The sequence below is a fragment of the Rhea pennata genome, chromosome 8 (assembly GCF_028389875.1).
Source record: "Rhea pennata isolate bPtePen1 chromosome 8, bPtePen1.pri, whole genome shotgun sequence".
In the NCBI taxonomy this organism is placed as follows: Eukaryota; Metazoa; Chordata; class Aves; order Rheiformes; family Rheidae; genus Rhea; species Rhea pennata.
In genome coordinates this window covers 1,582,076-1,605,824 of record NC_084670.1, presented here as the reverse complement: position 1 = coordinate 1,605,824, position 23,749 = coordinate 1,582,076, and the positions used below count along the sequence as shown (strand labels likewise).

The 23,749-nt window shown below is 36.3% G+C and overlaps 2 protein-coding genes across 2 annotated transcripts in view; both read left to right on the top strand.

Annotated features, from left to right (window-relative positions):
• SRSF11 (serine and arginine rich splicing factor 11) overlaps positions 1–23,749 on the top strand; it is a 235,526-nt gene that overhangs the window by 65,016 nt on the left and 146,761 nt on the right. The window lies entirely within an intron of this gene.
• The window catches only part of LRRC7 (leucine rich repeat containing 7), a 98,737-nt gene continuing 93,156 nt past the window's right edge, over positions 18,169–23,749 (top strand). Inside the window, exons 1-2 of the mRNA XM_062581560.1 lie at positions 18,169–18,366; positions 23,441–23,558. Coding sequence (XP_062437544.1) covers positions 18,178–18,366; positions 23,441–23,558 — 307 coding nt within the window. The 5' untranslated portion in view covers positions 18,169–18,177. The remainder of the gene's footprint in view (positions 18,367–23,440; positions 23,559–23,749) is intronic.

Here is a 23,749-nt window from a genome sequence, read left to right as displayed (position 1 = left end):
CAAAGTACAGCAGCTCATCACTGAAGCTGGCATTGCATTCTTTTGCTGGGTTTACAATTTACTCTTTCTCATGTATTGATTAAATACTATCCCTCAAGCAAACGTTCTAGTTTTGCTTCAGTTCTCTACTACCTGTATCTATTCATGCATCCCACCCTTGGTCCCAGCCTTTGGGAGTTACTGAGCACTGGAGCAAGTTGCCCGAGGGGTTGTGGAGTCTGCATCCCTGGAGATGTTTAAAACCTGCCTGGACGTGATCTTGTGCAATATGCTCTAGGTAACCTTGCTTGAGCAGGGCGGTTGGACTAGATGATCTCGAGAGGTCCCTTCCAACCTCAATCATTCTGTGATGTCTCTCCAGTCATCTTGACTACTGATGAATTTTTCATGCATTTCCAGATTTCTTCATATCTCACGCCAAATTTTCTCATAGTCCTGTGCATTGAACTAATAGACTAGTAGTGTCCTGATTTTGTTCTTGCAGCTGGAATCTTGGCTGTTCTCATTTCCAGATGACTGTATTTCTTTCAAAAGTCTGAGCACAGTGATATTCTTTTTCACGGTTTTAGTCTATAGTGACACGCTTTCAAATCAGACAACCTCAGAAGAGTCTGAGAAGTCAGCTCTGAAGCTTAAGCCTGAGAAGTGCTCCATAGTCCTTTTTGTTGCCTTTTGTAGTATCTTCTGCGAAAGTGTTTTCTGCAAGTTTGTCTTTCATGACAACTTCATGCACAACTACCAAAAACCAATACGATCTATAGGTGAGAACTGGAAACTAGTAAATACAATGAAAGTCTTTGCAATAATTACAGTTAAATGTCATTCTTTGTGTGTATCCACTTAAGTTGTAAGTAATAACTCTGTTGATGAGAGTCCTTTTCCCTCATGTCATCTCGTAACGATTTAAAGATAACTGTACTTACTAGCTATCTTTAACTGTGCTTACTAGATGCAGATGGAATTAAATATCTAGACTGCTATGAAAAATATTTAATTCTTAGATTAATCCAGTTCTGATAGAACGTCTTTTGCCCTTTTTTAGACTATGGCGAGATTGAATTTTTATTTTGACATGAAACTCTAAGAAAGAATGTGCAAAATTAGGTGTTAGCAGAATCAGTCTCCAAGCTATAAGAGCTAACTGCCTATATTAAATGCATGTTTTCTAATTTCTCTTCTGTATGTACAGTGTTGTTTGCGAATCACCCAGGACTGGGGACGCTAATGAATATGCACCATCCAGTGAAAGGGTTCTTAGTTTTTAATGTAGCTGTCCACGTCATACAGGAACCCTTTCCATTGTCTTCTCTGAGTTTTATAAAGAGAATCCATATAAATAGGGAAACATGCCAAAGCATCATTCAAGTGTTACCAGTTTATATTTGTTAACCAAATACAATGTTCCTAGTGTGGATTAAAATGGTCATTATAGTCAAAATATATACAGAGGAGAGGTTTTCAATCAGTAGCTTGTTATTTAATGAATGAGACTTAATTCATTAATGAATGAATTAATTAGTTGGACTGAAGTCATCAGGCTGCAGATTCCCATTAACTTAAAGGGGTATGTTGCAGCTAACTCCTTTTAAAACCACTTTTAAAATTACACATTTTGTATGAACAGGTAAGTGTCCCAGCTGGTGTCTAGATTGCTGGAGGAATGTTAGAGGGTGCCCTAGCTGTGGGATATATATTCAAATTTATTCCATAACAGTCATTTCACATGTGTATATTTTTAAAAACTTTATGGCTTTCCTTTGGAAATTCTTAGAAGCAAAATATACTTTTAAAATGCGTTTGTCATTGTAGCTGGTCTTGGAGTGATGCTTACATTTTAATAAAGCATTAAGAAACCCAAATCTAGTTTTGCAGACCTAAGGTTATTTGGAAAACGAGTAGCAGCATCCATTTCTGCCACTGCTCCCTAAGCATAGAAGAGCCAGCCTTTCTGAGCCCTTAGTAGGGACAGCTGAGGTAAGACTGAAAACTTGATGAATTTTCTGGTGTTTTCTGATGTGTCGGCATAGAATGAGCCATGCCCTCCTGTCAACCAGTGTAGGAAATTTTGTTCCAAAATCTATGAGAACATAAATACGCTTAACTACTGATGAATTTTAAATAGTTAATTAAATCCCATTGGCTTTAGTAGGAGTTAAATACATAAATAAAATACATAAATAAATACATAAGCATTAAAGGGTTGTGAGTTTGAGGCAGTAACAAAGAAAGCGACAAACACAGAACACTTGAGAGGTTACTTGGGACCATGTTCTGCCATGATGCTTATTTCAGCAGTTTATTAATACATGATTTTCTCTATTTTTTTAGACATATTGCTAAAATAACTTGAAAAAGATTGATGAAATCACAAACATCCTAGATTGAATTCTTAAACCTTGCAGGGACATTCTTGATTGTTTGCTTATGCTGTAAGACAGATAGAGATTGTTCTGTTTAATTACAGAAAAAGATAAATTGTATGTTGATGCAATTGAGGAAAACTAGTTAAATCGTAATAAAACACATAAGCTTAAATGTTGTCTTCTGAAGAAAATGGCATGGTATTTTGACTCTTCCTGTAAGAATTAATCTGAACATTTTAAAAATAGGATTAACAATGTATTTTAACACCATTGCAAGTATTAGTGCAAATAATATGGCATAGCTGTAATTCAGTCAATTTGAACATACCTTTTCAGTTTTGTTCTGCATTAATACAGTACATGCATCAGTGGATGTTTTGCTTTGGCTTGTAGTTGTCCAAATAATACAACTGTTGATGCATGGTAAATAAATCATTTTCATAAAAATACTGTAGTTTTGCTAATCCAATCAAGGACAGCAAATTCCATGTTTTGTTTTACTCTAGTTTACAACTATGTGCCTCAAGGCCAAATTCTTGCTCCTTTTTAGACCTTTTGTCACTAGAGCAGATTGTGTATATTGGAGGTTGCATGTGCATTTGATTTGTTGCCAAAAGGTTATCAATATTTACTTACAGCTATGACTTAATTTAGCAGGTGAATAGATGGTAGAGTTTTTCTCAGGGGTTGGTCCACATCTTTTTTTTGTCTTGTTTCAAGCTGTGAGAAATTATTTTGGACCTTCAGCGTTCATTGTGCTTACTCAGGGGTGGTGGCTCACTCTAGCTGCTTAGCTTTTGAAGAATGCCTATCTGGTCAACTAAATGACCTGAGACAACGAGAGACCTCACATTTTGTAAGAGTGAATAATTTAGCAATTTAGTTATGGTCTGAACAAAAACAGGAATGAGCAAGGGAAGCACTACAAAACCAAAAGTCATTGTTGCTGAATGGAGAGAATGTATCAAAGTTGGATCTTCTAGATCTGTTATACCCACTCCTGCAATTTCTGATGATCTGATGAACCCTTCCACCATTAAGAATCACATCTTTGTATTCACTCAGTGGAACAGTTATGCACAGTGCTGGTGAATATTCCTAGTTTACAATGAAAGCAATAAAATTCTCTGTAGAAAGTTATTGCTAAGATTACGTAATTGGATATTAAAGTTCTGATTATACTTTACAAACTCCAGGGCTGTTAGAAACCTGACATTCCAATGTAGCGAGTTTCAGTGTTTGACAGCTCAGCTGTGAGATTTTTTTTTTTTTTTAGAGAACATTTGTACCATAAGAACAGCATGTTAATTGACTAAAAAAACTGGGACAGATTAATCATGGGAGGGAACATAATACTTAAGAGAACGTAGTACTAGAGCCCTCTGCTGATGAAAACCATTAGAATTACCGTTCTTTTCAAATGCCCTGGTTTGGAAAGTCTAGGTTATTCCTATCATCTATTTCAGACTCCTAATTTGAGGTGAAATAAGTTGCACACTAAGATTTATTTCTTTTTCTGTTGACTAGGAAGGGTGCCTTAGAAGAGTAGTTTACACCAGACCTTAATTTTCCCATGGCTAGAGATGAGGTGACATGTTAGCAGGTATGTTTCTTGGGGCGGTATTAGCAGGTGTATTTTTCAAAGGTACTTATTCTCATTCAGTTGCAACTGGGATGGTAATACAAATTATGTGTTTTACAAAAGATGATCAGGAAATGGCTCTGAATAGTATTGATTTACAAGTTGAAAAAGAGGAGAGATGAGAGACAAGCTAGAAAATTAACTCCCGGAGAATATAAGGTAATAGCTTCTACCTTCCCCCAGAACACATAAACAGTATTTATTTGTGGGCCTGACTCTGTTTTGTTTTTTAGCATAATAGGGTAAACATGGCCTCTTACAGCATGCGTTGTTTTCTGAAGTGCTTTTAGTAACTCTACAGGAGGATGGAACAGGCTGCAGAGACATCTTTACTTTCCAGGACACCTATATTTGCTGTTCTTCCCAATACATTGCAAAAGAGATCATGTAAAGCCCAATCTTCAGCTGTGTAAGTGTCTAAACTGCTAAAACTGACTGTTGTCTGCAGGATGTTGTGCAGGACTGATTTAAGCTGGTGCTGGCTGTTTCTAAGTGACGTTTACATTCACAAAGTGTTGAACAGATTTTTTTAATTTATTGTAAAAATCAGAAAGTGAGTCTGTGTCAGGCAATCAAAGCTCTTGTTTCCTGTTTTTTTGGAACCATTTGAAGCAAAAAGAGGTCTGGTAGGTTTTTTTTAGACAGATAAAGGCCAGGCTTTCTAGCATATTCACTTCTTGGAAGACTGAAGAGCTGCCTAGAGTTCTCCTTCAAATCTGACATTCTATTGTACGGCAGCAGTTACCCTCAGACTTGCCGAACATGCGCAGATAATACTTTCAGGAGATTGTGCAGCCCTGCCTGGGGCTGATGTGTTATGGGCTGGCAAATTCGGCACCAAGTTCTGCAGCAGGTTAATGACAGCAGTATTTGCAGAGAAAGCCCCCTACACACACACGCACGCATTTTCCTCAAACAGAAAGTTTTGGTGTGGCCAATGAAGCTTTCCTAATTTCATCTCAAGAGGATGAAGCAATTGATAGTGGCAAAGCACATTTAAACAACAAATGGAGAAAAGTGCATTTAAGCATGCATAAATGCATTTAAGCATGAAACGCAGGGTTACTGAAAGAAAGTGAGAATATGCCACCTGCAAATTTCCTTGTGGAACTGGATTGTAAAAAGCCATTTACCAGTACTGGATTATATTATGATAATGTTACAAAGATACTCTTGTGATCTCTGATAATGTCTGGATGACCATAATGTTGGAGATTTCGCTCTTCTACTTATTTATGGCATCCCTTCTAAGTCTTCAGTATTCTTTGTATGTATTTAATAAACTGAAATATTTACTTGTGAAAAATCAGTAAGTTGGTGAGCACATTCACCATAGCAAAATTATTTTTTTCTGAGAGTCATGCATGATTTTTGCATTGATTTGTATCTTTTCTTCTTTTATGATATTTCTTGTTAAGGCCTTGCTATAGAGTAGATTTCCATGATCTCACCCCCACCATGGAATTTGAAACTTGATAGATTTTAAAGAGAGATCAGTATGACTGGAAGAAAAGAATATTCTTTGCAGATGATTCCTGTGAATTCATTAAAAAAAAGAAGAAGAAAGAAAAGGTTCATTTTTCTATAATTATATAATGTAGTCCTCACTGTGAAATGAAGGGAACTTTTCGCTAGTATGAATATCATTTAAACTCTGAGCATGAAATAAGCAATCCCTCTGAGGCCTGGAGGGTTTTAATCAAGGGTGTCAGTGTGCTTGATCAGCTGCTTCACAGCTCCAGGTTAGTGATGGGACTAGTTGGGGGAAAGGGGCACAATTCAGATTCTGTTACTTCATTCTGCCTAAAAATATGCAAGAGAGAATCATGGCAACTACTCTATACATTGAAATATAGAGGAATTATACTCATGTATTCATAGGTAGTGAGGTATTTATAGAGGTAAATGTCTGTTTAGATGACAGATTGTATTTTCATATTCAGAAAACCAATTCTCATGGGTACTGGTGGGAATTGAGTTTTTAAGATTACAAGTTATGCTGATGTTTTTGTATGTAAACATACATATGTATATATGTACATACATTTGTATGTAAACATACATATGTAAACATATCTTGTGTTTTGATAATCTGATTTCTGAAAATACATGCAAGTGTATTAGAGCACAAATACACAGCACTGATGTTTATGGTGAAAGAAATGGTGATTATTGTTGCATCTGTAGCCAGGACGGAAGACAGAATAAAACAAATAGGAGCTTATGGGGATGATATCATTTTATTTTTCTCATGGTAAAATTAAAGATCTTCTATAGAGAAAAGGGAGGGTAAGTAGGAGGGATGAGTTTTAGGAGTGAGTAAACAATTGTTAAAAGATACTTGGGAACAAAGTTAAATATTTATGCAATTAATTTGGAGATTTTCAGTGTTTATCTAGGAGCTCATAGAAAAGAGTAATTAAGTGGTAGAGAAAGCCAGTCTGATTATTGGAAATAATTGTGATACTGCATAACTTAAAAGTAAGATAGCAATGGGGAGGAGGGGAAAAAAAGGAGGCTGTGAGCCAGGGAAGGAATTTGGTGGTTGGCCTCATAGTTGGGATTTGAAGGGCAAAAGGAAGTGTGGGATGTGAAGGAGAGTGAATCAAGAACCCTATCAAGATCAGGAGGGGTGGAGAAGACTGGGCAGATGAGAAGATACCACTTGTAGAGAACTGGAAGACCAGGAAAGGCTAAAGAAGATTGGTGATGATTGGAGAACAGATTATAGAAAATACTGAAAGACACTAGGAGATGGTCAGAGTAGAGAAGATCAGAAACAGAGAGATCGGATAAAAAGCAGCTATGTTTGACAATTCATTCAAAAGAACTGTCTTTCTGGTAACTGGAAGAGTAGAACTAGGGCCACAGGTGTTGGAGAGCTGTGGTCAGAGCCATCCTATACAAGCAGAGTGTGGTGAGGCAGACTCAGGGATCAAAATGAGGGATAAAAAGGCTTAGGATGAACTGTACATGGCAATAATATGGATAGTGATAGGAAAACCTGTCTGTTGTAGGGCTATCAAAACGGACAGTTTGATTAAAAAGCCAAGAGGAGCATCAGGAGTAGGAAGGGAGAAGCCCAGCACTACCGGTGCTGTAATGCCACATGGAGTGCATGATGAATTGGTCCCTGTAACAGCACTCAGGGACTGTTTAAGTAAAGGAATCTACATTATTGTGTCTGAGTCAACTTATTCAGTTTCTGCATGTCCTGGTTTTCTTTTTACGCAAGCAAGGAAGCTGCAGACAAGGTGGAGTGGAGAGGAGCACAAGCAGATTTCATTCTGGTATGGAAGTGGGGCAAAGTCTACATCCTGAAGCTCAGAAGCACTCTCACAGACTGTGGTTTAGAGAGCACCTAATGAAAAATACAGGGAATATTAGGAATAATGTCAGTAATAGTGATGTTAAGGGACAGAAGGTATCTCAAGATAGAGTTTCATAGACAGAGAAGGTTGGCAAAAAGCTCACATGTGATCAGAACATTTTCTATGATGAACAAGTTTCTATTTTTGAAACAGGAAAAGGCTTCTTGAAAAAGGGAAAGGTAATGGAGAAAAGGTTTGTGATGAAGTAAAGATTTACTATGGTGAGCAAGTAACTTGCCAGTTTCTAGGCATTTTGTTATTTGTATTTCAAAGGTAACCATGTTTGGGGACTCTGGATATATAAATAAATGTTACAACATATTGAAAATTCATTTAATCTCTTCCTGTTTTGAACTTCAATAATATCTGCCTCGCAAGTATTTAGACTGCTTTCCAGAAACAGATAGAGCTGCAGTGTGACTGTATCGTACACGTGCTGCGCAAGGTAGCACCAATAGGAAGGAAGAGAAGGGGCCCCTGTCCCTTAGCAGAATTCTGTCGGGATTCTGGTAGAAGTTGAGTTTTCATTGCAAGTTACTGGTAATTAAAACTTTATTTTCTGACTGCAGTTTGGAGTCGCGTACTATTTTCTCTGGAACTTTCATTCTGCTAACTCAGCAAAATGAATACAGTTTTCCTTTAGTAAGCTCCTGCTAAGCTGATTAGTATGTCAGGAATAATGCAGAAGGATTGTGATATAAACCACTGAAAAATAATTGGGTAGTCTATAAGATCCTTTTCCTCTAACAGGAAGAAATCCAGACTTAATGGAAGTTATATAGCTCATATGCAGTTTGTTTAGTTAGTACATTTAACAGGTAAATTGTATTTTCTGTGTTATTCTCTGGATATCAGTTCTGGTTGTCATATGGGCAGCAAAACCCATTACACCATAAGGCAAGAAATAAAGCGTATTTCATACTAAATCTCGTACCAGATAATAATTTAAAATGAAGGATAACTTCAAGTAAAAGCTGAAATGCATTGAAAATCAAAGTTTAAATGTAAATTTTCTAGATTAAAGAGAGCACGCTTTTCTAAAGATGGCTATTTCTCTTCATGGTTTCCTGGAATCCTCTGCTACTCAAATGTCTGCACAGTGGGCCATGACACTGCTTGTAATTTCTACAAATTAAGAGCATAATTATTAATTTTAAGAATGTGCCAAGTGGAGCTACTAATATTCAACCAGTTACTGAAATTCTGTCAGCTCCTGTATAAAAAGAATCTGAACAAAACCGGAACCTTTCATAAGGTTGTGTAAAAATCATCTGTAGAGAAAACAGGATATAGGTTTAAAAAAACTTTTTTTACTGTCACAAAACTGTCTTTGTTCCTGGTGTCATCAGTGTCTAGAACAAAAACCATCCAAAACCAGTTCTTCAGGAACTCTTTCTTAGAAATTTCAAGGCAAGACAAACAATAAACTTCAATTGAAATCAATGAAAATTTTTGCAGAAAAGGTAAAGAATGGAGTCCTTTATTGCAAGGTGTTTAAGATATGGGCATTCAAAAAACAACTGACATTTTGCAATATTAATTCTGCCCCAGATTTTACTTTTCTCTTTTTTTAAATTTCCCAGCTCTCATGATAGTCAAGTCCTAAATGAGGTCACAGATCTTCTAGCAAAGAGCGAGAAAATTTCCTTTATAATAATTGTATACAACTTCCTGTCATTAATATTCTTCAGGAGGCAAAAGGAAGGGTTGAAATCTAATTATTCATGCTTGGTTGTCTGTTATAGGATTAGCAAAATCTAAATAAGAAATTTCAGTAGAATATGGTTTTCGCTTCTAATCATAGCTTGTAAAGCTGTAACTTAAACAAAAGTGACTTCTATGAAAAAGAGAGACATCTATTTGAAACCACAGAGTGCGTTTGCTCCTTTTTAAAGTTTACTAATCTGAACCTTGCAAAGTTCTATGTTGGAAAGAACTGAAGTTTTAAATTGTTTTTCTGATGTAGGAATTGGTTTCTCCTAGGCTAGCCACAGTCAGTCGAGTATCTGCGGTGTGAGGCCTTTCTCTGAAATGCCATAGCACATCCCTTCCAAGCTATTCTTCTAACTGTTCCCTCATGTGTGTCTTCTAATAGTGTCCCTATTTTTCCTTCCCTTCATGTACATAACTATTAAAATGATCAATTAGGATGAAAATTGTAATTTTCTCTGCATTAAAAAAAAACCACTTTCAATCTACAATTTTATTTATATTAGTGGAAATGTTAGAAAGAATTATACTTTGAGCCTGATACTTGATTTCTCTGCCACAGCTTGTCATAAGGGTAAAGTTGGATTCAAAGTGTCTTTCTGCTTCCAGAAGAGTGGGTTCAAGTAAGACTGGTGGCTGTTGTGGTTGCAGTGGGGAGGATGACTGTCTGGCCAAGCTGTAAGGTGGTGCAGGGCTACTGATGACGTGACCAACTTGTTCACACACAGTTTCCCTCCCCACCCTGCCCAGTAACACTCAGTTGTCCTGTCTGTTGATAAATCATAGCCGTGGCTGAGACCTCACAGATAGAAAGTTAAATTCTATTCTGCCAGATACCCAGGTAATACAGCACTATGCATTATGCAGGTATCATACAGTTAGGTACAGTCATAAATGAGTCAGTCTTGTTTAAGTGTACCCCGTGTTTTTTACTTTTTATTCCCACTGAAAAGGAGGCTGAAAAAAACCTCACTGCTTCCAGCTTTCAAAAATCTTCTGGTGTTCAGCCTTCCAGGCCAGGTAATAGCCACTAGTTCTTGTGCAAGCTCCTTCCTGGGATGTACATGGCTCTTCTTCAATGAAAAATAACAGTGACTAGTGATACAAGAGCTTACTTTACTGTGATTTTAATGTCTCAAGTATGGCGTTACAGTTACGGACAAAAAGACTTGGCTGAATTAAAAAATACAAGTAACAAAACAGAGGTATTCACTAACTGAAATTATACATGGGACAAAGATGAGTAAAAACACAGATGTTCGTACAAGATATTACTAAAATGTTTCCCACAAAGATGTTGATAATAATAAGGAGGGTAGCATATTCAAACAATAAAAGCCAGATGAAGAGGGCAGAGCTCATGTGCAGATATAATCTTTACATTTTTTAAATACTTAAATTATTAATAGTTCTATGTTTTTTAAAGAAGAGTGGTTCTGAAAATTAAGATGACTCTGAGCTCTTTAAAATTCCCTAATTATTTCAGTGACCCATATTGAAAATGGACACAATGTAAATCATCTGAACACACAAAATTAATTAAAACGTTTGAGGGACAACAGAGGAGCGTGTCTCTATGCAGGGTAGGAGATGAGGAAAGGGCTACTGACTGACTGAAATTAGGGGGTTTGTTCTTTCTTTGCTTCTTTCTTTGCTTCTTTCTTTGTTTCCCTATGCTAAGCTTTATTCCATTTCCTGTTCATGGTCCTTATCATCAAAGTTTTTCAACATAAAATATAACATGAAATTCTGGCCTGTGGGAACAAATGGGATAACTCTCACTGCCTTCATAATGTCAGAATTGTATCCCTTATATCTTGAGCAGTTGTAGAAACACAAATTGTGCTGATTGCTTCAGGAAAGGTTTTTGTTTCACAAAACAGATGTTTTATAGAATTTGAAGGAAGAAGTGGTTCAGCCATCAACAAAATATGGTTTAAAAAGAAGAATATGATCTCAGGAAAAGAAATAGTAGCTGAAGAGTTTGTCTCCAGCTTCCTCTTCTTGAGCTCAGTCATCTCTGCTGTGTCGTTGTTTGAGGTAGCATTGTGCCCTGATAGAGACAGATTGTAATGACTTGAATTGTAATTAATGAATGTACTCAGCTGGATGGTGGATGATTTTTGAAGGTGTCTACTTTGGATCTTCCAAGTGGTATAGGTCTTTGAGAGGTCCTACTTGTTTGGGGATGTCTGTATGTGAAAGAATTGCACTCCACTTTCATCTCTTCTGGAGATGCTGACTTCTCCAGAGAAATGAAACAGGGATAGAGGGTTTGACTGTAGTGACTGATATATTTATGATTGCTAAACTTGAAAGATAACTTACTGAACTAATATATTAACATGTTAATGTTGATTATGCTAATATTACAGGAAAGAAAAAAAGGAACAGAAAAATCATCACCTATCTGCGATGTATGAGGAGGAACTCAATGAAGCAGATTGTCTACTGCTTTGAATGTATTTAATATTTTCTGAATGCCCTGGCAAAGATTGCCATTATTATTCATTTTGTAGTGCTGTCATTCCAGACTTCTATGTTCTTTATTCTCAGTATCTCTCAATACTTTTCTGGCACTACCAGCTCACTTAACCTTTACAGTTTCTTGAAGACATTTTCTGAATGAAATTTCAAGGGTACAGATAATTTTATGATCAATATCTTGTCAGATGACCTAGGATGGTTCTATGATTCTTGTTACCTTATTTTTTGTTTTTATTTATTTTTGGGGTGGACATACCGAGTTTTGACCCAGGCTGTAGAGTATGGCAGTACACTGAACAGCTAAGACTTCCCTGAGACAAATAATACATGCAGTAGGAAATACTTAAAGGAAGTGTGACAATGAAAACTTGCTTGATAGTAAAATTAAATCTGTAATTAAAGCACTTTGAGAAACAAAACAAAAAGCCAGTTTAAACTACCAATTATACAGACAAAAATTATGAAGTTTTTTACAGTAATATTTTAGCTTCAGCATTTTTCCCTATAGAACCATATGCTGCTTGACACTTTTGAAAGACATCAAAGAATTATTGTGTGCTTCTAAGAATTAAAATTACATTCAATACTTTAAAATTACTTACATTTTAAATTTGAATTTATGGAAGACTTTCAAGGGCCCCAAAAAGCTGAATACAGGTTGAGTATTTTGGACACATACTCTGTAATAGTAGTCATGTTAATACACAGGAATCCTGTGGAACTTGTTAAAAAAGGGAGGCTTAAGGGTGAACGTGGTCGGTTGTGTAGTGCAATGAAGATGATGTTGAAGCAACTGGGAAAGTGATGGGAGCAATTAATCCTGGAAGCTATTTCCATACACATGAAGGACAAAAAGGTGACTGGGAGCAGGCAGCACAGATTTCTGAAGGGGAAATTGTGTATTACCGACCTGATAGCCTTCTGTGATGAGATGACTGGCTTGGTGGACAAGGGGGGAGCAGCGGATGATGCTTATCTTAACCCTAGCAAGGTTTTTGATCAAGGCTCCCAGAATATCCTTATAGACAAGCTGATGAAGGACTGGCTAGATAGGTGGGCAGCAAGGTGGCAACATCTTTAAATCAAAAGTTTTGTGAGCTACAAAGTTTGTAGTACAAAGTAGTACAAATCAAAGTTTTAGACTACAATTCTCTTTGTCTATGTTTTTAGATAGGTAAGGAGAAGATCCCCCATGATTGCTGAGAAGCAGAGCTTAGTGGTTTTACTGTGCAAAAGATGCATTAGTTGAGAAGAGATTAGATTTTATTTAATTATTTTCCTTAAAACTACTGTTGTTTTCTAGATTAAGACTTTGCTTTCTAAGAGGATAAATTGCACAGAATGATAATGACATGCTAGCTTGAAGCTAATAAATAGCGGTTTGTATTTATGGTTCTGTCATAGATTCTTTAATCTAATTTGAGAAAGATTTTTTTTTCTCCAAAGAATTTATAATACATGTTATAACATAATTTTTAATCTTATTTGGGAAAAAATATGTCTGCTTTTCATTTTGTTATGCTTAGTTTTTGAATAATGGTACATTTAATTTAGTTATGAATGCAATTGTATGGAATCACTATTAATTATTAGTTAAGAAGATAATAAATTTCCTTAAGATGAATCACAAAGAAAAAAGATTTTACATTTTATTGTAGTTCTATTGCATTTGGAAAAAAAATAAACACCTCTTCCTTATGGCTTTCCATAACAGCAATGACTTTATAGCTTTCAAAGTTGTTGAGCATGTCTGCATGTGGTCTGAAGAATATTGTTGAAATGTTAGTGTCATACATGTGAAGCTGAATAGAGAATTTTAGCCTTGTAATTTCTTGCTTTTTGAATTTCCTTTTTCATGTTTAATACAGAACATATGACTCATGGTGAACAACGACCTTTGATGTTCAGGTGTTTAGTGATATTTGTTTGGCTAGTTGAGCTTAAACAGGGAAAAGTAGTAAGCATTAGTCTTCATAAAAGGAGATAGGAAGACTTTCTGTATCACTTGCAGGGATTAAGGAATTTTTAAAGCATGGATGTGACTCGACCTCCCAAAGGTTGGCTTTCTGTTGGCTTTATTTGCCTGAGATTTTCTTTCCAATGATCTCAGGTAGCAATCCTCTTAAAGTAACTATCAGGAGAAAAGCAAAGCTTTATGAAAACTATGAAAGAATAAAATGCAGGTAAAGCAAAGTGTAATTAGTCAAACTGGAATTAGTCCAGGATAGGAATTAATAATACTGAAATTAATAAGGAGTTTAATTACTGTTAGTCCTGAGGGCATGAAATTCTGTTCCTTTCAGTAGCAGCACAGCTCCTTTAACTCTGTACTGGAGCTTTCTGAAATGAATGTGAGGAACAATAAAAATCCCAGAGGATTTTTTAACAGATTTTCTGGGTTTTTGTTAATTTGTTTTGTTTTTAATTACATAAGGCAAATATTGAGAGCACACACTGAACACATATAAAAACATTTTTTAACAGATATATCTGGTTAATCCTTTCTCATGCTGTTGTTTTCAAAAGTGTTCTGTAGGTAGGAGTTTCTGCAGCAGAGTTAACTTCACGCTGCTGCGTCCCCCAAAATCTTGATGGTTCACCATAATTCAGGTTCAGATACTTTTCTTACTCTGGTATTGATCTTCTCTTAAGTACAGGTTGCTGATCTGTCCAAATTATATTCTGGTTTTTCTGAAGAAGACAATCTTCAAATAGATCACCAATTAATCCTACCAAATTAATTTTATTTATCATGACTGCCAGGTTTTGCCCTGTCTCTTGAGGAAGGCAAAGTAATTAAACCATTGTTGTTTATCCTCTGTATTTTTTCTTTCAATTTTTTTTATAAATAATTTTCTATTGAATAAAAAATGATAGCTTTTTACCAAGAATCAACTGCAATAGTGGAAGCATTTTTGTTTACATGAGCAAAAGAAAATGAATTTATTCAATACTTTTGTTGTTGTAATTGCTATTTTTATTACAGTTCTATCACTTCATTACTGTTTGTACCTTTTCTACCTATTCTAGTATACTATTGTTCTGGGTTTTTTATTAAAATGGAATGTGATGTTTATTTTATGTGCATTCCTGCAGTAGTGGAGAAAAATGAAAGGCTAAGAGCTTTGTAAATGCCTATGGGGCGAGGGCTTCCTGAGTAGTTTTTGAAGTATGTGTAACTTGTTCCATTGTTCATTATATTCAAATGGCGTGAAAAGCTAGAAATAATTTGATATTCCAAGAGTATTTAGTTGTATTGTGTCAAGGTTTGAAATATGCTGTTGCAAATGCTGCTTCCTCTGCTTGAATACAAAGAAGCTTGGCATCTGGATAGCTGATTTCATTTTTCTCGTGAAATGCTTCTTCTGACCAATGCTTTTACATTTTCATCTGTTTAGATCTTGTATGCTCGAGTGAGTTCTTTAGGAAGAGGCAGCGCGAGTTGGTGTGCGAGTGGTGCTGCGTGCCGTACATGCTGGTCGGCAGGGTGGGGTGGGGGGAACGCTGGCAGCAGAGGGGTGCAGGCCGCCAGGGCTTCGCGCTCCTTCCCCCGAGCGGCTCCTGCAGGTGGCTGCTGCTTGGCAGGGCCACCTGTCCTGCTACACGAGGAGTGGCCTGTCGGGAGCGAATGGGCAAGCCTCAGTGGTGCGTCACTCGTAGGTGACCAGGTCTGAAGGCTTCCTGCTTATGCCCCCTCACATCTTTTCCCTCTGGCCCCTTCAGCAGCCCTGCTGACGCTGACAGCTGTTTCTTTCCCTCTTCTGACATTGCTCTGCCTCTTCTTGCTGTTTCCCAGTTGTGAAGGTTTGCTGAAGTTAGCCGTTGTTGCAGCTGAAGGTGATCCTGAAGTCAGGTAGAAAGTGGTGCAGACTGAGTGAGTAATTTTAGGTAGAGATGCCCTAAGTCGCTTAAAATATCCAAGTATGGACTTCATGACTGCAGAAAAGCTGATTGCATGTGATACGCTATTGTGGTGGCAGAGGGTACTGTGTGGGTTTGGGGAGGGTGGATAAGGTGAAAATCAGCCCTGTGATTGAGTGAGAGTTGGGTTTGAGGGACAGGCGTATGGCGGCTGCAGCTGGGACGGGCACTGCGCACACTGCCTCTCGCTCCCTGGGGCACTGCTGCAGCAATGGCCCGCTTTCCTTGATTCGGAGGAGTGGTTGGGGACTTTTCCTACCTTATTTAAAAAGTAACCGATAAAAAATTTCATGAAATTCAGAAATGATAAAAGTCAGTTTCTACCAAATTTGTTTGAAACTGGCCAGCAAGTTTTGAGACTTTATGGGGACATACTGAATGAGTCACAAAAGCCTTTTTTCCAGGGGGAAATAAGGGGGAAATTTTAAAGAATCATTTATTTATCACAGGAAATTCTGAGCGCTGATCAAGAAGCCAGATTGAGCCACAGTGTTGTGTGTGACCTCAGAATGGGGATCTAGTGTTCCTGGCTTAAGAAACTTGAATAAAGGACGTGTAAGCTTGAAGCTCACCCATAAGTAGAGTAACTTTGAGTAGCATGTTGCATCCTCAAATTCTAGCTGGGTAATTCTTTGTGTTTCTCTGTTCTGCAGTGAAATACACAGTTGCTGAAACTTTCAGATTTTGTGATCTATTCACTTGTAAATGAATTGCTCCATTTTTTGTATCTGTTAGTGTACTGATTTTCACAAGTTTATATACATTGCATTATGAAAAAGTTTTCATTGCATCAGCTGACTTTTAAGATCCAACTTCTAGGTTGTATCCACAAACCTGGTATCTAGTCAAGTTGAATTACAAAATTACTTTGTCTCTTGTTCTGTTTAAGTTTTACCTGTAAGTCAAAATCGGTCAACAGGAAGACTGTCGTTGGCACTGCCAAATAAGTAACCAGCTGCACTGTGTTTTCACTGATGTTCATTTCAGCTTCTTGCTATTCTTCATATTTTGAGCGCATGAAAAATGAAAAACAGTATTTGTTCTGACAGTATTGGTATGTTAATTTCATTGGTATTGCTAGAGGCAGATAAGTGCTAATAAAATTTAAGCAAGGAAATGTAACATTTGAATGTTTTGTTTCCCTCTGAAATACCGATTTATTCCCTAGTATAAAAATCATAGAGAATGGTAAGCAGGGTACTTTCCAACCTATCAAAAATGTTATACATTACATTTACATTTTTGTATTTACATTTCAGTCAAGTGATGGATTAAGTAACTTGAATGATCTGTGCTTACTCATACAAACAAAGCTCAGCTCACTGCATGGGGAGTTGTCCAGGATCAGAAATTACTTGTTTCTCTTCATTAGACTTTGTGAAACTGGATTTCTTGCATTTGAGACTTGTTATTGTTAATTGGCCTGAATACAAAGGAGAGCACAGTTTGATCCTAGGATCTATAAATTATGCTGTTTTCTTAAAAAAGGTTACATGACTTCATTTTTTTCTTCACTGATATTGTGCATGAATATGTAGTTGCTTTTTCATTGGCATCCTCTGAAAGAGAATCCTACCAAGTCTTGCTTTACTTGGACCAATTTTATGCCTTTTTTCATAAATGTAACTCATAAATCATTATAAGTGATTTAGAAAATGGAAGGTGACGCTTTAGCCCTTCTTGGCTTTAACTATGATCAAGTTAACATAACTTCTAAAAATGTCAGTGTTATTCCTGATTCCTGATTTGGCGACTGCTTGGCATTTATAAAATCTGCTTCATGCGTGTTCTGTCAGTTCAAGAGTAGTTAAAATATTTTTATTTAGCTGAATAGATGCAATTACATAAACCATTACTGATATGATTTAGATGTACTCATACGCATTGTGTGTGCAAGGAAGATTTGCAGAACTTGGCATCTAGATTAGAAGTTAGGGAACAGACTGGTGAAATTTCCTCAAAGTTTTTTCGTTGCAGAAAAACTAGTGGAATTTCTGCTAAATCCCTTGTATTACCTTGATCTATTAAAACTCAGATAAGATAAGCAGGAATGACAGCTAAACTGTCCACTTAGGGGGTTCTTTCTTTCTGGTTTTGTAACCAGCTGGTTTTACCTTTTCTGTGCTTATATGGTCAAAAAGCAACAAATATATCCTAGCAATAGCTATAGAAAGGTAAAGAACTCTGATTTCAGAGAAATATGTTTAATATAGCTGTACATTTGTTATGGAGCATCAGACCTTAAATGAATGCCACTGACTGATACACTTGACTCACAGTCCAAACTCTGAAATGCATCAAAACATGAAGTACAAAAGTTACCATTTTGTACTTTGTCTGATGAAGATGTTCATATGCGTGGGATTTATGCAGCTGATTTTCAGCATTAAGGAAAGCAACAATTAGATATCTGCCCCAAGATAGCGGAATGGATGATGTGTTGAGATTGCTTTTGGGGACTGTACTGGTAAACTTCACTTTGTCTTGATTTGTGGAAGAACTGATTAGCCCATATAGAATGCAAATTACAGATAAACCTTAGAAAAACTGTATTGAATGAAATATAGTCTTGATGCTATTTCTAAATGAATAATTCCAAACATATTGATAGTTTCAGAAACCTTTTTTTTCCCTCTCTCTCACACTCTCTCTCTCCACTATTCCTTCAGTGCGCTGTCTGGAGATGACAACCAAAAGAAAAATTATTGGCCGCCTGGTGCCATGTCGATGTTTTCGCGGTGAAGAAGAAATCGTCTCAGTGTTAGATTACTCTCACTGTGGCCTACAGCAGGTGCCAAAGGAGGTTTTTAATTTTGAACGGACATTAGAGGAGCTTTATCTAGATGCCAATCAAATTGAAGAGCTACCTAAGGTAATTACTGTTCTTCCTGTAATACAGAAGTCAAAACTGTGTTCTTAAATGTACAGCCAACATGTCCTTTAACTACGAAATAGGACTTACTCTTGCATAAGTGGTCTGCTTGCCATGGGCAATCAGAGTTGTGGTCATGAGCTGTAGAGATTTGGTTTCATTTCTGCCAATTCTTTTCTGCAGTCTCTGGAGAAGTCAAACAGTAGAAACACTGCTCTTGCAGATGGTACTGCATAGGCAGCAGTAGGGCCATTTACTTCTCCTTGTTCCGTAACGCAAGATCAGAGGACAGTCAATGAAGTCCTTGTTTAGAGAAAGTACTTTTCGTACAGGATGTAGTTAATGATATTCAGTACTTTGAGAGATCCAAAGGACACTAATATTTGGGGCAAATTATCTCAGATTTGGATCATCTGTAGTGCTGCTTTTGAAAGCAAACTCTGTCAGTATAAGCTGTGTATCCTTGTGGGAGAAATGCCAGTAGTACTTGGCTAATGTTTGTATAACTAAACATTTTGACATGTTGTTGAGGTCCTGCAGTGAGGTTACTTTAGTTGTGCATCCTGTGTAAAACTTCCTGCATAGAATCTTTAAATTTGGTCTTCCAATGTTTAATGTTACTATAAGAAATTTAAAATTTCTATAACTTAAGTGCTCTAGAATCAAAAGAGGACAAGGTAGAGGAAGAAAAAATAACTGTGGATGCTAGCTACGTAATGAAGCATGATATAATCCATTCCTTAATTGATTTTTTCTTAATGATAATGAAAGATGTTTGTAAGTCTTTTAATTAAACATTGTTCCACTATAATCTATTCTTCCGCATCTCCCAACGTATTACTTACATTGCACAGAGATTTTACACAAATTCTATTTACAAATGTAGAAAATGTATGTTTTTCCTTACATGGAGTTCCTGTAGTCAGATCTGATGGTTCACTGCTGAAGATTGGTTACCCTATCAAGAAATTTATAGTTGAGAAGGCAGTATAGCCTTCAGGTCTTCAAATGTCAAAGAAAATGATATAGAGAAGTGACGTATCTTTCCTAGTGCTAGAAAAGATAGAAGAGCACCAAATATTTTTCTACACCCATAAATATGAAAAGGAATGTGGTGGCAGTCCTTTTACTGCTTACAAATGCCTTCAGGACTATTTCACTTTTAATCGTAATATATGGTTAACCTTGCATATTTTAATTATGCTACTGGAGAGTGCTACAGAAGGATATGCAAAGTCTCCAGTTTAGCTTGAGATTTTTGGTATATTTATCTCAGATATCTTGAAAGTAGGTATCACCATGATATTTAGAGTTAATTGTAGTGCACAATGTAAAACAAAAAGCTCACCTGGATGCAGTCCCGTCTAAGGTGCTCTAGGTGACCCTGCTGAGCAGGGGATTGGACTAGATGATCTCCGAAGGTCTCTTCCAACCTTACCGATTCTGTGATTCTATGATTTTATGATTCTATATCAAGTCTTAGGACAAGAGCAATATACCCTAATTGTATATGAAAAATGGAGGGTGCAAGGTGAATGGACCGACATTATGAAGTTGAGATGAAAATGATAGTTACCACTGTCCAAGTCACAGGTGAAATTTGAATGCTAATGAAATCCTTGCATTGTGTTGTGATATTGTGTATTTTGTATATGTTACTTTGAAACAAAACAGCAAATAAAAACATATTTGGGAGAGATTTAAGTGAATTGGACTATTTTTACACTTCTTTATCTGATTTTTCTTTGTGCATAAATAATATTTTGAAGCTAATGCTATTTATTAAAAAAATCCTTTAAATCAGTTTTAAGTTCATGTAAATACATCATTTTACATGGTCTTGTTGTATAAGAGAAGATTAATGGAAGAGTTAAATTTTCCTCCTTTATATCATTCATATTTTTTAATATCTTAGGCATATTCTCCTTTATTAATCATTACCTTAAATGCAGCAGTCCAAATGATTTCATTCTCAAATTTCCGTCTTCAAATAGTTTTTTGTTACCTGTCTGTAGACCTTCCTTTTTTTCTGCTATTGAATTAATATTCTAGGTGGAAGAATGCTATCTTTTATTAAAATGGCATTATAATACCTAACATTATCTTTTATTTAACGTAGCAATCTGCCTTAAGCAGAGCTTTTCTTTATAGTAAATATGCATTTAAATATTTACTTCCAGAGAAAATTTGTCTGTGTCAAATTTTATTTTATAAATGTTATCTGTGAAATTAGTCATAGTATTCTCATAGTATTGTACTCAGAGTACTCATTGCTATCTGATATGCCTGAAATTATGAATAAATTATTTTGCAGGCTTCATTCTTTTGATGTATTAAAATAATTCTGCCTATTGCTCTTTCGAATTTTTACCTAACAATTTGTGCACTGTGATTTATGGGTTTTTTTTCTGTGTCTCATTGGAACAGTATTTCTAGGTCCTAACTTCCAACTCGTTACCTTTCCTTTTTTTTAGAGGCATAGGGTTGTTCTGTAATTGTGTATTTTCACTTAAATACAGCCAAGACTTCTCTTTTTTTTGGCTTTTGACTTCATTATCATGAGCTACTGCTGCAAGTACATCTCAATATGTTTATGTCCAATGAGTGTCAATGACTAATAAAAAAAAGAATATCAATTTTGATGTAGTGGAGTCATCAGCAAGTAGTAATCAGATATATATAAAGCATATATTTATATAACATAAATGAGATGAAAATTCTTCCCAGCAGCTTTCCGTTATAAATGTTAAGTAAAATCTCCACTAATGTGATGGACAAAATTAATTTACTTGTTAATGACTCAGGAAAACTCCATCTGCCTCTAACAATGAATTCTAGAAATAGCCGCCACTGTCTTTCACCATTTGGTGAGTAGGGAAAATAAATATCAGTAATGCTAAGTATGCTACTGAAATTAGAGACTGCAACCTAGTGCTTAACTGTCTTGCTAAAAACAAGCAATACAACCAGTGTGTAAATGGTATTGAGGTAATCACTACTGTATAGCTCACTTACGTGAATCTGTAGGTATTATAATTAACTGTATGTTCTTTGCATTTGCTGTTTGAGTTATAATTTCCATCAAATGAATTGGTTAATTTCTAAAGCTGCCAATAAGAAATGATGTTTCTCTTCTGCAGAACTGGGAAGTGATAGTTTGTGATGCTGTCATTAAATTCCTTCAGTGCAATAGCCAATCTGTTTCCCAGCTATACTCAGCCAAAGTAAAGAACAGAAGTTTTATATTGTTCTCTAATGTACATGAGCCTGGGAACTGCAAACCGCAGTATAGAAATTGTTCTCTCTCATATTTCTACAAGGCGGCTGGCCTATAGCATTGCATTGGGCTTCTGTGCCTGCTATTGGCATTAGCTGGTGACCTGTGGGGAGGGGGCTGTTGTGCAGTCTTGAAAATGAGCAAGTAGAAAGGCATTTTGAGGTGTCTTTTGGTAAAGACACTTTCATATTTGGTGCCAGTTGTGGTCTAGTGCTTCTTACTCTTGAGTACTTTTTACTCATGTAATTCTCCTTTAATATAAAGGATGAATATCATGTGACTTATTTGAGAATAGATCATCATGAGGAAAAAACAGGATTTGGGTGTGTTTTTGTTTTTTTTAAAGATTATGATGAAAAGTCACAGTAGAAAGATGCAGTTTCATAACGATCTAAAGTTTATTTAGAGTGAAGTACTGACTCAGCATTAGCACACTGTGCATTAATTTTCTCAAGATATTTAGCCTGATTATTTCTTTGATTCGGCAGGGCAATCAAATCATTATGCATTATCAGATATCCTGCCAAGGAGTATATAGACTATTCAAGTGTACAAATCTGAATGAAAGAAAGACAAAATCTGCTATAAACATAGCACTGATTCTTGAAGAACACCTGTGAGATGCCTGCAAAGGGAAAACATTCTTCTCTGGAACCCACAGAACTGTCTAAGGCCATCAAGTGAATTCATGTTCTCAGCAAGACCTAGGGTGCTTTTTAAAAGAGTAAACTTTTAGAGCCTGCAGCCATAGTGTTAGTGAGGCCTGTTAAGCTCCTGCTTCTGCAGAAGGGAACACAGGTGGCTGGTCTCAGCGCTTGGCCAGCTGTGAGGACATGTGTGCAGTGTCACGGCTTGCACAGCAAAGCAGATAAGCAAGTGTGACGCTAACCCGTGGCGCTCTTGGTTTTCCACAGTGCTGTCACTGTGGAGCATGGAGTTTTAGTTGCTACTTATATAGCACCTCTAGGCAGTGAAGAAGCCAAGCAATTTGCATTCTGCTCTTGCGCCTGCCAGCACACTGGGTTTGATGAAGCCATAAGCTCCACTGTCTAAAAAACACACCTTGCTTGGTCTTCGTATACAGCAGCTCTGACCTTGCAATGCAGTGTGCTTACATGCTAAATAGTTTCTCATGACTGTTTTCTCCTAACATGACTATTTCATTGTTGTATGTTTAAGGTGTTGTATGAGATGGTGATATTTTTGAAGAAGGCAGCCATATTAAATAGGTGCTTTCAGTGCACTGTATTGATGACTTTAGGTTGAAAAGAGGATTTATTGTTGGACTGGACATTTCAGAAAATCTGAATTAGAATGAAATACTGAAACTGAAAGTCTTGACTTTGAGGATTTGCAGAATGTCTCGTTTGTTTCTTGGAGGCTAGCAAATTTTGTCTCTACACAGTCAGGAAATTTTAAAATCTAATATACAATTATATTAAATTATATAATCAAATATTTTAGCTTACCACAAACTACAAAATTTTTCTTTCATATGCCACATTTTATGAAATAGCATGTTCCTACAAAATTCTGATTGCAATAGGTATGCAGTTTTTGACAGAAAACTCGTCAATTTTTGAACTATTCTATCACCAATCAACTGTGCTGGTTATTCCTGTAGACCACATTTTGCTTGTTTAAATACTCTGCAACCTTTAAACACATCTTTTCAAATAATGTCATTTAAAAATATTTTTGGATTTTTATGTAGCAAAGAGTTTTATGTTACTTATTGCCTTTGTATTGCCTGACTTTTTCCTGAAATGCTATGAAGTATTCTTTTTTATATTACAGCAACTGTTCAACTGTCAAGCTTTACGCAAACTGAGTATACCTGACAATGACCTTTCAAGTCTACCAACCACTATTGCTAGCTTAGTTAATCTCAGAGAACTTGATATCAGTAAAAATGGTAAGAGATCAAAAGTATATGCATTTTAAAGAATTGTAATGAATATGTAAACAGTAATTTCTGTTCTAGAAAAGTCTATATTTTTCTAGTTTGTGTAATATTTTCCTGTCTGGCACTTTTGAAAAGGCCAGACAGATATCTGCCACATGTAAGTGTTTCTAAAAAAGGTGCAGGTCTCTGTGCTAGCACAG